Here is a 14,735-nt window from a genome sequence, read left to right on the forward strand (position 1 = left end):
TTCCTCTCTCTTCTTCCTCTCCTATCTCCTATGTCTGCTCTCCTTTCTAGCTCATCATCCAGGATTGTGTTAAGTATTGTTTTGCATCCACATTACATATGTGTGAATACCCGTTTGACTTGTCTTCACTATAGTCTACTACCTGTGTCCTGGCGCACAAGCAGCAGTCCCATAATCAGTGTTGTGAGCGACACCCAGTGGCGGGAGCGGGTATCAGCACAGAGGGGCGGAACCTTCTTTGTGGGCCCCTAATCCTACTCTTTTGTAGTACGCCTAATTTGACTACTTATTTAATATTGTGAGACAAGATTCTCTTTTTTGCATTTCATCACATTATTAAGGTACAAATGACTTTCTTTCTTTCATTATTTTGATCAGCCGTTCAGGTAAGAGTCGTCTGCGGTCTCTTTCTCACACACAGTATTATTAGAATTGCATCGTTGAATAACATGAAGGTGTTAAATGAATACAACGTGTTTATGGCGTCGGCTTGGTGGCTGGTGTGTCGAGGATAGCCGCAGCAGACCGAGTGGGAGACGTCTTCCGTGAACTTTGGCCGAGTGATGACGTTACACGCCTTGGACAAGCCACCGACCGCCTGGTTTAGGTGGTCGGTGCGGGCCGTTCTGTGGTTCTCTGAGGGCGCGGCACCAACTGCCAGCTCTACCGGTCGAGCCACCAGGGACGAGAGATTCAAATCACCCAAAGGATTCCTGGAACTGTTGAGTCACCGTTTAGACTAGAGAGAGGGAGAGAGAGAGAGAGAGAGAGAGAGAGAGAGAGAGAGAGAGAGAGAGAGAGAGAGAGAGAGAGAGAGAGAGAGAGAGAGAGAGAGAGAGAGAGAGAGAGAGAGAGAGAGAGAGAGAGAGAGAGAGAGAGAGAGAGAGAGAGAGAGAGAGAGGGAGGGAGGGAGGGAGGGAGGGAGGGAGGGAGGGAGGGAGGGAGGGAGGGAGGGAGGGAGGGAGGGAGGGAGAGAGAGAGAGACTGACTCTGTTAGGGGAGGAGCCAGGTATTAGGGGAGGAGCCAGGTGTTAGGAGAGGACCCAGGTGTTAGGGGAGGAGCCAGGTGTTATGGGAAACAAAGACAAGAAACAAAACATCCGATTCCCAGAAGCCAAGTCAATCCGACGTGGAAGCAGTTCTCTCTTTCAGGAGGAAAATAAAACACATTTTGAAACAAATAGTCTGACAGACAGAAAACACAACAAGGTGAGTGAAGCAGCATAACGTTCAGAGAAGTTAAAACCTCTCTTCCTTAGGGAATTAAATAAATAATGGACTTGCTCAATACATAAACCTTGTCGTCTGTGTCTAGGAATGGCCTCTGCTAACACCTCCGGGTCTGAAGAGAACTTTTCATGTTCCATCTGTCTGGATGTGTTCAACAGTCCAGTTTCCACACCATGTGGACACAACTTCTGCAGAACCTGTATTACTAAGTTCTGGGATGAACAAGTCAAGTACAAATGTCCCGTTTGCAACATGGCTTTCAACACAAGACCTGATTTACGGATTAATACCCTCTTATCAGAGTTGGCCGCTGAGTTTCAAACATCCATACGAGTAAAAGATCAGCTCTCTGTTAAACCCGGAGAAGTTCCCTGTGACGTCTGTACTGGGACCCAGCTGAAGGCCGTGAAGTCCTGCCTAGTGTGTCTTATCTCTTACTGCCAAACCCACCTGGAGCCACATCAAAGAGTCGCAGTTCTTAAGAAACATCGGCTGGTCGAGCCTATGGACCGTCTGGAAGACAGGATGTGTAAGAAACACGGCCGACTTCTAGAGTTCCTCTGCCAGACTGAACAGGTGTTTGTGTGTCAGTTGTGCACAGTGACAGACCACAAGTCCCATCCTATTGTACGTGTAACGGAGGAATATGAAGTGACGATGGCCCAGGTGGGGAAGATGGAGTTTATAGTCCAGCACATGATCCAGGAGAGACTAAATAATATTCAGGAGATTAAAGACACAGTAAAGCGCAGCAAAGCAGACGCAGACAGAGAGATAGCCGATGGTGTGCGCATCCTCACTGCTCTGAAGCGCTGCATTGAAAAGTGCCAGGATGACATCAACCGAATGGTTAAAGAGAAACTGAAATCCAATGAGAAACAAGCTGAAGACCTCATCAAAGAGCTGGAGCAGGAAATAGAAGATCTGACCAATAGAAGCTCAGAGATGAAGCAGCTCTCACACACGAAAGACCACCTCCACTTCCTCCAGACCATCAGATCCCAGAAGGATCGTCCACCCACCAGGGACTGGATGACGGTGGAGGTCCGTCCTCCGTCATACGTAGGGACCTTGAGGAGATCCCTGGATCAGCTGGAGGAGACACTGAACATGGAGTTGAAGAAGCTGTGTGATGATGCTGAACTGAAGAGGGTCCAGCAGTATGAAGTAGATGTGACTCTGGATCCTGATACAGCTCACCCCCGTCTCATCCTGTCTGAGGATGGGAAACAAGTACATGATGGAGGTGTAGTGAAGGAGCTCCCAGACAACCCTAAGAGATTTACAAAAAAGATACGTGTTCTCACGAGGCAGAGCCTCTCAGGGAGATTTTACTTTGAGGTCCAGGTTAAAGACAAGACTGCGTGGTATGTAGGAGTGGCCAGAGAGTCCATCAACAGAAAAGATCTGATCAAATTGACTCCTGAGAATGGTTACTGGACTCTTTTCTCCTACAAGGATGGGTTGGTATTTAGAGATAACCCTGCTGTCCGTCTCCCTCTGAGAGCTGAGCTCCAGAAGGTGGGGGTGTTTGTTGATTATGATGAGGGTCTGGTCTCCTTCTATGATGTGGAAGCCAGGGTTCATATCTACTCTGCTACTGGCTGCAGCTTTACTGAGCGTCTCTATCCAATCCTCTGTCCAGGCAACCATGATTATGAAGGTATAAACTCTGCCCCCCTGATCATCTCACCTGTCAATCAAACAGACTAGATCCTTTGTTTGATAATGAAATAATCAAGCGACCAATACAACTAATGCTGTTTCATGAATTAGAATCTCTACCATGTGAGATCTGAGAGAACTGTATTCATATCCTACTGCTGTCATACAACAAGGAGTAATTCAGTAGGAAGTGAACCCTGACTATTATAAATGATAACCCATTCTAAATTATTAGATAACATTATATTCTTCATTGTCTGTTTTCTCCAGTCTTTTAAGGTTTACTGCTATACAATTATTAACGGTTGCAGTCATGTATAGCATGGTTTCAGGATTGATGTGTATTTCATAATCACCTAAACATGATTGTTAGTTTAAACTTCGGAATCATGAGCATAATCAAATGTAAAAATACTTTTGTGATGTTAATAAAAATGGAAACACAGCTGACGAGTCAATGACTTTAATGTCCACCATACAACAACCCAACATGTGTAAGACAAAGATCACAGTTACTACATGTCCAGACTCTCCCTGTGTGTGTGAGTACTGTGACTGTGTCTCGTCATCTCTCCTCTCTCCATCCTCTCATCTTAGTTCCTCCTCTCTCCTTCCTCTCTCTTCTCCGCTCCTATCTCCTATGTCTGCTCTCCTTTCTAGATCATCCAGGATTGTGTTGAGTATTGTTCAGCGTGCACATTACATATGAGTAAATACCCGTTTGACTTGTCTTTACTATAGTCTACTACCTGTGCCCTGGCGCATACAAGCAGCAGTCCCATAATCAGTGTTGTGAGCGACACCCAGTGGCGGGAGCGGGTATCAGCACAGAGGGGCGGGACCTTCTTTGTGGGCCCCTAATCCTACTCTTTTGTAGTACACTTAATTTGACTATTTACCTAATATTGTGAGACATGACTCTATTCTGCATTTCATCGCATGATTAAGGTACAAATTAGTTTCTTTCTTTCATTAATTTGATCAGCCGTTCAGGTAAGAGTCGTCTGCGGTCTCTTTCTCACCCACAGTATTATTAGAATTGCATCGTTGAATAACACAAAGGTGTTAAATGAATACAACGTGTTTATGGCGTCGGCTTGGTGGCTGGTGTGTCGAGGATAGCCGCAGCAGACCGAGTGGGAGACGTCTTCCGTGAACTTTGGCCGAGTGATGACGTTACACGCCTTGGACAAGCCACCGACCGCCTGGTTTAGGTGGTCGGTGCGGGCCGTTCTGTGGTTCTCTGAGGGCGCGGCACCAACTGCCAGCTCTACCGGTCGAGCCACCAGGGACGAGAGATTCAAATCACCCAAAGGATTCCTGGAACTGTTGAGTCACCGTTTAGACTAGAGAGAGGGAGAGGGAGAGGGAGAGGGAGAGAGAGAGAGAGAGAGAGAGAGAGAGAGAGAGAGAGAGAGAGAGAGAGAGAGAGAGAGAGAGAGGGAGAGAGAGAGAGGGAGGGAGGGTGAGAGAGAGAGAGAGAGAGAGAGAGAGAGAGAGAGAGAGAGAGAGAGAGAGGGAGAGAGAGAGAGGGAGGGAGGGTGAGAGAGAGAGAGAGAGAGAGAGAGAGAGAGAGAGAGAGAGAGAGAGAGAGACTGACTCTGTTAGGGGAGGAGCCAGGTATTAGGGGAGGAGCCAGGTGTTAGGAGAGGACCCAGGTGTTAGGGGAGGAGCCAGGTGTTATGGGAAACAAAGACAAGAAACAAAACATCAGATTCCCAGAAGCCAAGTCAATCCGACGTGGAAGCAGTTCTCTCTTTCAGGAGGAAAATAAAACACATTTTGAAACAAATAGTCTGACAGACAGAAAACACAACAAGGTGAGTGAAGCAGCATAACATTCAGAGAAGTTAAAACCTCTCTTCCTTAGGGAATTAAATAAATAATGGACTTGCTCAATACATAAACCTTGTCGTCTGTGTCTAGGAATGGCCTCTGCTAACACTTCCGGGTCTGAAGAGAACTTTTCATGTTCCATCTGTCTAGATGTGTTCAACAGTCCAGTTTCCACACCATGTGGACACAACTTCTGCAGAACCTGTATTACAAAGTACTGGGATGAACAAGTCAGGTTCAAATGTCCTCTTTGCAACATGGCTTTCAACACGAAACCTGATTTACGGGTTAATACCCTCTTATCAGAGCTGGCCTCTCAGTTTCAAACATCCATACGAGTAAAAGATCAGCTCTGTGTTAAACCCGGAGAAGTTCCCTGTGATGTCTGTACTGGGACCAAGCTGAAGGCCGGGAAGTCCTGCCTAGTGTGTCTTATCTCTTACTGCCAAACCCACCTGGAGCCACATCAGAGAGTCGCAGTCCTGAAGAAACATCGGCTGGTCGAGCCTATGGACCGTCTGGAAGACAGGATGTGTAAGATACACAATCATCTACTGGAGCTCTTCTGCAAAACTGAACAGGTGTGTGTGTGTCAGTTCTGCAAAGAGACAGACCACAAGTCCCATCCTGTTGTACCTCTAAAGCAGGAATATGAAGTGAAGACGGCCCAGCTGGGGAAGATGGAGGCTGAAGTTCAGCGGATGATCCAGGAGAGACTAAATAATATTCAGGGGATTAAAGACACAGTTAACCGCAGCAAAGCAGATGCAGACAGAGAGATAGCCGATGGTGTGCACATCCTCACTGCTCTGAAGCGCTGCATTGAAAAGTGCCAGGATGACCTCAACCAAATGGTTAAAGAGAAACTGAAATCCACTGAGAAACAAGCTGAAGACCTCATCAAAGAGCTGGAGCAGGAAATAGAAGATCTGACCAATAGAAGCTCAGAGCTGAAGCAGCTCTCACACACTAAAGACCACCTCCACTTCCTCCAGGCCTTCAGATCCCTGAAGGATCCTCCACCCACCAGGGACTGGACCACGGTGGAGGTCCGTCCTCCGTCATACGTAGGGACCTTGAGGAGATCCCTGGATCAGCTGGAGGAGACGCTGAACATGGAGTTGAAGAAGCTGAGTGATGATGCTGAACTGAAGAGGGTCCAGCAGTATGAAGTAGATGTGACTCTGGATCCTGATACAGCTCACCCCCATCTCATCCTGTCTGAGGATGGGAAACAAGTACATGATGGAGGTGTGAGGAAGAAACTCCCAGACAACCCCAAGAGATTTACACCGGGTCTACTTGTTCTCACGAGACAGAGCTTCTCAGGGAGATTTTACTTTGAGGTTCAGGTTAAAGACAAGAGTGGATGGTTGTTAGGAGTGGCCAGAGAGTCCATCAACAGAAAAGATCCAATCATAGCGACCCCTGGGACGGGTTACTGGACTCTTGCCTACTACAAGGAAGGGTTTGTATTCAATTATGACTCTGCTGTCCGTCTCCCTCCGAGAGCTGAGCTCCAGAAGGTGGGGGTGTTTGTTGATTATGATGAGGGTCTGGTCTCCTTCTATGATGTGGAAGCCAGGGTTCATATCTACTCTGCTACTGGCTGCAGCTTTACTGAGCCTCTCCATCCATTCCTCGGTCCATGGCGCCATGATTATGAAGGTAAAAACTCTGCCCCTATGATCATCTCACCTGTAAATCAAACAGACTAGGACCTTTGTTTGATAGTAAAATGATCCAACGACCAAAACAACTAATGTTGTTTCATGAATTAGAATCTCTACCATGTGAGATCTGAGAGAACTGTATTCATATCCTACTGCTGTCATATAACAAGGAGTAATTCAGTAGGAAGTGAACCCTGACTATTATAAATGATAACCCATTCTAAATTATTAGATAACATTATATCCTTAATTGTCTGTTTTCTCCAGTCTTTTAAGGTTTACTGTTAATTGTTGCAGTCATGTATAGCATGGTTTCAGGATTGATGTGTATTTCATAATCATCTGAACATTATTGTTAGTTTATACTTCGGAATCATGAATTATAACATAATCAAATGTAAAAATACTTTTGTGATGTAAATAAAAATGGAAACACAGCTGACGAGTCAATGACTTTAATGTCCACCATACAACAACCCAACACGTGTAAGACAAAGATCACAGTTACTACATGTCAAGATTCTCCCCGTGTGTGTGAGTACTGTGACTGTGTCTCGTCATCTCTCCTCTCTCCATCCTCTCATCTTAGTTCCTCCTCTCTCCTTCCTCTCTCTTCTCCTCTCCTATCTCCTATGTCTGCTCTCCTTTCTAGCTCATCCAGGATTGTGTTGAGTATTGTTCAGCGTGCACATTACATATGAGTAAATACACGTTTGTCTTGTCTTCACTATTGTCTACTACCTGTGCCCTGGCGCATACAAGCAGCAGTCCCATAATCAGTGTTGTGAGCGACACCCAGTGGCGGGAGCGGGTATCAGCACAGAGGGGCGGAACCTTCTTTGTGGTCCCCTAATCCTACTCTTTTGTAGTACACTTAATTTGACTATTTACCTAATATTGTGAGACATGACTCTTTTTTGCATTTCATCGCATGATTAAGGTACAAATTACTTTCTTTCTTTATTTTGATCAGCCGTTCAGGTAAGAGTCATCTGCGGTCTCTTTCTCACACACAGTATTATTAGAATTGCATCGTTGAATAACATGAAGGTGTTAAATGAATACAACGTGTTTATGGCGTCGGCTTGGTGGCTGGTGTGTCGAGGATAGCCGCAGCAGACAGAGTGGGAGACGTCTTCCGCGAACTTTGGCCGAGTGATGACGTTACACGCCTTGGACAAGCCACCGACCACCTGGTTTAGGTTGTCGGTACGGGCCGCTCTGTGGTTCTCTGAGGGCGCGGCACCAACTGCCAGCTCTACCGGTCGAGCCACCAGGGACGAGAGATTCAAATCATCCAAAGGATTCCTGGAACTGTTGAGTCACCGTTTAGACTAGAGAGAGAGAGAGAGAGAGAGAGAGAGAGAGAGAGAGAGAGAGAGAGAGAGAGAGAGAGAGAGTCTGACTGACTGACTGACTGGTTTCATGCTGTGTTTGTGTGTATAACAGGGAAATAAAGAACCTTATTTGATGACATCATACAGCAACTAAATACATGAAGTGTTGTCTTGTTTTTCGTTGTTTGATTTCATGAAAGGTGATGCAGTGGGTTACATAGTAGTGATGTGGATTCATCCTGGTCCAAATCTCAACTTAAATGCCTCACATTTTAAAAACGTATGTAAATATGGCCTCAAATGGCCCTCTTTTAAACACATACTACCGCACTCGTTAACTGATACTTGCAGTTCTGGGTTATCAAGTTACATCAATCAAATGTTCTGGCTCCACCTCAAAGACGGTGAATACCTGATCTGCAATCAAGCCCCACCTCTCAATGGAAAACGAGTGTCAGCCAGACGTCAGCCAGAATGCATTCTTTACATTCTGATAGTCTGGACCAGCTCCAACAGCATGTTTGGTTTTCCTTCAAAACTTCAAGTTCACAACTTCAACTGCAAGTTACTTTATTCCTACAACCCTATCATCCAAAATGTGATTCTTATTCTCTCATCTTTTCTGTGAAGGCTTGATTGGTTTAGAAAGGAATAAAAATGATTCTGCTTGATTAAGTGGTGGGTGGACGGGTTCTGGACGGGGTTCTTTAGACACCGGAGCATTTCTCATCATGTTGAACCAAACTAATGGCTGCAGTGAAAGAGTAACAAAGAGCAGGTCCACTTATTATTAGATTAGGTTACATTAGATCAACTTTAATGTCCCTTTACACAGAAATTTGTCTTTCAGTCCACATCTCTTCAATCCTCATAGAAAGACATTAAAACAGCACTTAAAAACATTTACACAACATTTAAGAGTCCATACACACAGATACGTCCATAAGAGTCAGGGGTCTCACACGTCCAATAAATGAAAGTCCATAGATGTCTCTGGGGTGTGTGGAAAGATATTGGGAGTGTGTAGTGTGTTGTTGATATGATTTTAATCTGGCTGTCCAGACAACACAGGTAGAAAGGTATTCAATTAGCTAGTTCTGTAATAACTCTGTAGCTTGATTCAGCTGGACAGTCACTATAAGGTGAGTGCATGGCTTTTGGTCACCTGCTTGGAACGGAGCCAGGAGGGAAAGCAGACTCCACCCATTCAGTTGGCTCAAAGGAATATAAGGAAATCCATGTATTGAAATGATGTAAGACCGCATTGGATTAGTGGAAAATAATTTTGCTCAACCACATCTTGATAAGCATAAATGACGAATAGAACTAAACTATTAAACCAGCTGTCCATCACTTCAGATTTTCACACTGGTTGTCCCTGGTACGTAAAAGCTACCCATAATACACCGGTTATAATGTGACATTGTTGACTGCCACGGCACAAAAAAGCTTCTTTTTTTTTTTGCTGTCGCTGGCATTGACTGTGTTGTCTCTGAATTGGGAACTTGTTGGTCTGGTTGGTCTGCCCTACCCTGAGCCTCATGATGCAGCTGTTTAATGAGGTTAGGGATGAGCCTTATATAACTACCAGCGTTAACTCAATATTAAATCACAAACCATACTAGCACATACAACCTGGACACACTTGGACACACACTTCTTCAGTCATGTTTGCACCGTCTCTTTGTCTGTGCTTTGTCCTATATTCTGTTTTCAAATATTTTTGAAAGAACAGCGCATGAATGTCAGTGAACTGTGCATCCGTGTTGGCGGGGCCAGGTATTAGGGGAGGAGGGGAGGAGCTAAGTGTTAGGGGAGGAGCCAGGTATTAGGGGAGGACACAGGTGTTTGGGGAGGAGAGGAGAGGACTTCTTGATGAGGAAACAAAACGGAACATTCCCAGAACCCAATTCAATCCGACGTGGAAGCAGTTCTCTCTTTCGGGAGGAAAAGAAAACACATTTTGAAACAAATAGACTGACAGACAGAAACTTCAACAAGGTGAGTAAAGCAGCATAACTTTCAGAGAAGTTAAAACCTCTCTTCCTTAGGGAATTAAAAAAATAATGGACTTGCTCAATACATAAACCTTGTCGTCTGTGTCTAGGAATGGCCTCTGCTAACACTTCCGGGTCTGAAGAGAACTTTTCATGTTCCATCTGTCTAGATGTGTTCAGCAGTCCAGTTACCACACCCTGTGGACACAACTTCTGCAGAACCTGTATTACACAGTACTGGGATGAACAAGTCAAGTTCAAATGTCCTCTTTGCAACATGCCTTTCAACACAAAACCTGATTTACGGATTAATACCCTCTTATCAGAGATGGCCGCTCAGTTTAGGACATCCATACGAGTCAAAGATCAGCTCTGTGTTAAACTCGGAGAAGTTCCCTGTGACGTCTGTACTGGGACCCAGCTGAAGGCCGTGAATTCCTGCCTAGTATGTCTTATGTCTTTCTGCCAAACCCACCTGGAGCCACATCAGAGAGTCGCAGTCCTGCAGAAACATCGGCTGGTCGAGCCTATGGACCGTCTGGAAGACAGGATGTGTAAGAAACACGACCGACTTCTGGAGCTCTTCTGCCAGACTGAACAGGTGTGTGTATGTCAGTTCTGCACAGAGAGTGACCACAGGTTCCATCCTGTTGTACCTCTAAAGGAGGAGTATGAAGTGAAGATGGCCCAGCTGGGGAAAATAGAGGCTGAAGTTCAGCAGATGATCCTGGAGAGACTAAATAATATTCAAAAGATTAGAGACACAGTAAAGCGCAGCAAAGCAGACGCAGACAGAGAGATCGCCAATGGTGTGCACATCCTCAATGCTCTGAAGCGCTGCATTGAAAAGTGCCAGGATGACCACAAACAAATGGTTAAAGAGAAACATAAGTCTACAGAGAAACAAGCTGAAGGCCTCATCAAAGAGATTGAAAATGAAATAAAAGATCTGACCAATAGAAGCTCAGAGGTGAAGCGGCTCTCACACACTGAAGACCACCTCCACTTCCTCCAGGCCTTCAGATCCCTGAAGGATCCTCCACCCACCAGGGACTGGACCACGGTGGAGGTCCGTCCTCCGTCATACGTAGGGACCTTGAGGAGATCCCTGGATCAGCTGGAGGAGACACTGAACATGGAGATGAAGAAGCTGCGTGATGATGCTGAACTGAAGAGGGTCCAGCAGTATGAAGTAGATGTGACTCTGGATCCTGATACAGCAACTTCCCAGCTCATCATCTCTGAGGATGGGAAACAAGTACATGATGGGGGTGTAGTGAAGGCCCTCCCAGACAACCCTAAGAGATTTACAAAGAGTATATGTGTTCTCACAAGGCAGAGCTTCTCCTCAGGGAGATTTTACTTTGAGGTCCAGGTTAAAGACAAGACTGCGTGGACTGTAGGAGTGGCCAGAGAGACCTTCAACAGGAAAGATCAGATCATAGTGACCCCTGTGAGAGGTTACTGGACTCTCAACTCCTACAAGGATGGGTTGGTATTTTGTGATAACCCTGCTGTCCGTCTCCCTCTGAGAGCTGAGCTCCAGAAGGTGGGGGTGTTTGTTGATTATGATGAGGGTCTGGTCTCCTTCTACGATGTGGAAGCAATGGTTCATATCTACTCTGCTACTGGCTGCAGCTTTACTGAGCCTCTCTATCCATTCCTCAGTCCATGGTCCTGTGATTATGAAGGTATAAACTCTGCCCCCCTGATCATCTCACCTGTCAATCAAACAGACTAGGACCTTTGTTTGATAATAAAAGAATCAAACGACCAAAACAACTAATGTTGTTTCATGAATTAGAATCTCCACCATGTGAGATCTGAGAGAACTGTATTCATATCTTACTGCTGTCATATAACAAGGAGTAATTCAGTAGGAAGTGAACCCTGACTATTATAAATGATAACCCATTCTAAATTATTAGATAACATTATATTCTTCATTGTCTGTTTTCTCCAGTCTTTTAAGGTTTACTGCTATACAATTGTTAGTGGTTGCAGTCATGTATAGCATGGTTTCAGGATTGATGTGTATTTCATAATCATCTAAACATTATTGTTAGTTTATACTTCGTAATCATGAATGCCAACATAATCAAATGTAAAAATACTTTTCTGATGTTAATAAAAATGGAAACACAGCTGATGAGTCAATGACTTTAATGTCCACCATACAACAACCCAACATGTGTAAGACAAAGATCACAGTTACTCCATGTCCAGACTCTCCCCGTGTGTGTGAGTACTGTGACTGTGTCTTGTCATCTCTCCTCTCTCCATCCTCTCATCTTAGTTCCTCCTCTCTCCTTCCTCTCTCTTCTTCCGCTCCTATCTCCTATGTCTGCTCTCCTTTCTAGCTCATCCAGGATTGTGTTGAGTATTGTTCAGCGTGCACGTTACATATGAGTAAATACCCGTTTGACTTGTCTTCACTATAGTGTACTACCTGTGTCCCGGCGCATACAAGCAGCAGTCCCATAATCAGTGTTGTGAGCGACACCCAGTGGCGGGAGCGGGTATCAGCACAGAGGGGCGGGACCTTCTTTGTGGGCCCCTAATCCTACTCTTTTGTAGTACACTTAATTTGACTACTTATTTAATATTGTGAGACAAGATTCTCTTTTTTGCATTTCATCACATTATTAAGGTACAAATTACTTTCTTTCTTTCATTATTTTTATCAGCCGTTCAGGTAAGAGTCGTCTGCGGTCTCTTTCTCAAACACAGTATTATTAGAATTTCATAGTTGAATAACATGAAGGTGTTAAATGAATACAACGTGTATATGGCGTCGGCTTGGCCGCTGGTGTGTTGAGGATTGCCGCAGCAGACAGAGTGGGAGACGTCTTCCGCGAACTTTGGCTGAGTGATGACGACGCACGCTTTGGACAAGCCACCGACCGCCTGGTTTAGGGAATCACCCCCGGTGTACATACTCCATTTAAAAAGAAGTACAAACGTGGAACACTTTGCAGGAAGAACTATTTGCACCGAATGAGACGGGATAAGATAAAGAAAGCATAGAATTGTTGACAGCTTTTTAGCGCCAAACAAAATCTCAACGTCCTTAAAAACAAGACTCGCCGTCTGGTTCCTCGACCTTCTCTCACCTCCAACGATAGAAGATCATTATAGCCAAACCATAACTCAGAATGAGATCAGTAGCAGACGTTTGTATCCAGAGCGTCCAGTGAGATGAAGGCCCAGGTCTGGGCTGCTCAGGGGGGACATCGGGGGTCCTGTGGACGAGGAGTCTGAACACACCAACCAAGCGGGGCCCCAGAGGCCCTCAACAGTCCTGGTTCATCCTGGGGCTCCAGGGCGGCCAGCTCCCCGTGAACGCCCCTTCACTTCAGCCCAGGACAGGTGTGTGGCACCAGAGCCAATCAGCAGGGGACCGGGTCACCCTATCAGCCAATCAGAAGGACCGGGTCACCCTATCAGCCAATCAGAAGGACCGGGTCACCCTATCAGCCAATCAGAAGGACCGGGTCACCCTAATAGCCAATCAGAAGGACCGGGTCACCCTATCAGCCAATCAGAAGTGATACCTGAACCAGCAGGTGTTCCACCTGGAGACAGAGACATCCAATAGAAGTAATGGAAACCGATCTGTAAATGGTGTAGGAAAGATGGCTGCTTGAAGTATCGATTAAAAGTCCTGAATTAATTCATGAATTTAGTTCCTCCCTGAACTGCGGGCCGTTCTGTGGTTCTCTGAGGGCGCGGCACCAACTGCCAGCTCTACCGGTCGAGCCACCAGGGACGAGAGATTCAAATCACCCAAAGGATTCCTGGAACTGTTGAGTCACCATTTATTAAAACTGTTTATGAACCGTTTATAGAGAGAGAGAGAGAGAGAGAGAGAGAGAGAGAGAGAGAGAGAGAGAGAGACTGACTGACTGACTGACTGACTGACTGACTGACTGACTGACTGACTGACTGACTGACTGACTGACTGACTGACTGACTGACTGGTTTCATGCTGTGTTTGTGTGTACAACAGGGAAATAAAGAACCTTATTTGATGACATCATACAGCAACCAAACACAGAAAGTGTTTTCTTGTTTTTCGTTCTTTGATTTCATGAAAGGTGATGCAGTGGGTTACATGGTAGTGATGTGGATTCATCTTGGTCCAAATCTCAACTTAAATGCAGAACATTTTAGAAACGTAGGTAAATATGGCCTCAAATGGCCCTCTTTTAAACACATACTACTGCACTCGTTAACTGATACTTGCAGTTCTGGGTTATCAGGTTACATCAATCAAATGTTCTGGCTCCACCTCTAAGACGGTGAATACCTGATCTACAATCAAGCCGCACCTCTCAACGGAAAACGAGTGTCAGCCAGACGTCAGACGTCAGACTCCACCCATTCAGTTGGCTCTAAGGAACATAAAGAAATCCATGTATTGAAATGATGTAACACCGCATTGGATTAGTGGAAAATAATTTTGCTCAATCACACCTTGATAAGCATAAATAACGAATTGAACTAAACTATTAAACCAGTTGTCCATCACTTCAGATTTTCACACTGGTTGTCCCTGGTACGTAAAAGCTACCCATAATACACCGGTCATAATGTGACATTGTTAACTTCCACGGCAGTGGCAGTTAACAATGTCTGTGTTGTCTCTGAATTGTGAACTGGTTGGTCTGGTTGGTCTGCCCTACCCTGAGCCTCATGATGCAGCTGTTTAATGAGGTTAGGGATGAGCCTTATATAACTACCAGCGTTAACTCAACGTTAAATCACAAACCATACTAGCACATACAACCTGGACACACTTGGACACACACTTCTTCAGTCATGTTTGCACCATCTCTTTTTTTAAGGTGTTAAGGGAGGAGGGGAGGAGCTAAGTGTTAGGGGAGGGGCCAGGTCTTAGGGGAGGAGCCAGGTGTTAGGGGAGGAGCCAGGTGTTAGGGGAGGAGCCAGGTGTTAGGGGAGGAGAGGAGAGGACGTCTTGATGAGGAAACAAAACG

General features: G+C 45.4%; 2 protein-coding genes across 3 annotated transcripts; both read left to right on the forward strand.

Annotated features, from left to right (window-relative positions):
* Positions 1–1,095: 1,095 nt before the first annotated feature.
* On the forward strand, positions 1,096–6,939 carry LOC130381033 (uncharacterized). Its single transcript, XM_056588454.1, has 3 exons — positions 1,096–1,209; positions 1,316–2,925; positions 4,794–6,939. The coding sequence occupies exons 2-3, from the start codon at positions 1,318–1,320 to the stop codon at positions 6,447–6,449; spliced, it is 3,264 nt and encodes a 1,087-aa protein (XP_056444429.1). The 5' UTR covers positions 1,096–1,209; positions 1,316–1,317; the 3' UTR covers positions 6,450–6,939.
* Positions 6,940–9,629: 2,690 nt separating this feature from the next.
* On the forward strand, positions 9,630–12,044 carry LOC130381392 (zinc finger protein RFP-like). Of its 2 annotated transcripts, none has more exons than XM_056589002.1 (2): positions 9,630–9,742; positions 9,849–12,044. In XM_056589002.1, exon 2 carries the CDS (start codon positions 9,851–9,853, stop codon positions 11,477–11,479), a length of 1,629 nt encoding a protein of 542 aa, XP_056444977.1. In that variant the 5' UTR covers positions 9,630–9,742; positions 9,849–9,850; the 3' UTR covers positions 11,480–12,044. The 2 variants fall into 2 exon arrangements, with proteins under 2 accessions (XP_056444977.1, XP_056444979.1); XM_056589004.1 differs by having other exon boundaries at positions 9,909–12,041.
* Positions 12,045–14,735: the final 2,691 nt, after the last annotated feature.

This window comes from Gadus chalcogrammus, chromosome 4 (genome assembly GCF_026213295.1).
Source record: "Gadus chalcogrammus isolate NIFS_2021 chromosome 4, NIFS_Gcha_1.0, whole genome shotgun sequence".
Lineage (NCBI taxonomy): Eukaryota > Metazoa > Chordata > Actinopteri > Gadiformes > Gadidae > Gadus > Gadus chalcogrammus.

What these genes read in the sequence shown, in the direction of transcription:
- LOC130381033 (XM_056588454.1), top strand. Translation starts at nt 1,318, where the DNA reads ATGGCCTCTGCTAACACCTCCGGGTCTGAAGAGAACTTTTCATGTTCC. An exon ending in CCCCCCTGATCATCTCACCT is followed by an intron (nt 2,926 to 4,793) that starts GTCAATCAAACA and finishes TGGACTTGCTCA; the next exon opens with ATACATAAACCTTGTCGTCT.
- LOC130381392 (XM_056589002.1), top strand. Translation starts at nt 9,851, where the DNA reads ATGGCCTCTGCTAACACTTCCGGGTCTGAAGAGAACTTTTCATGTTCC.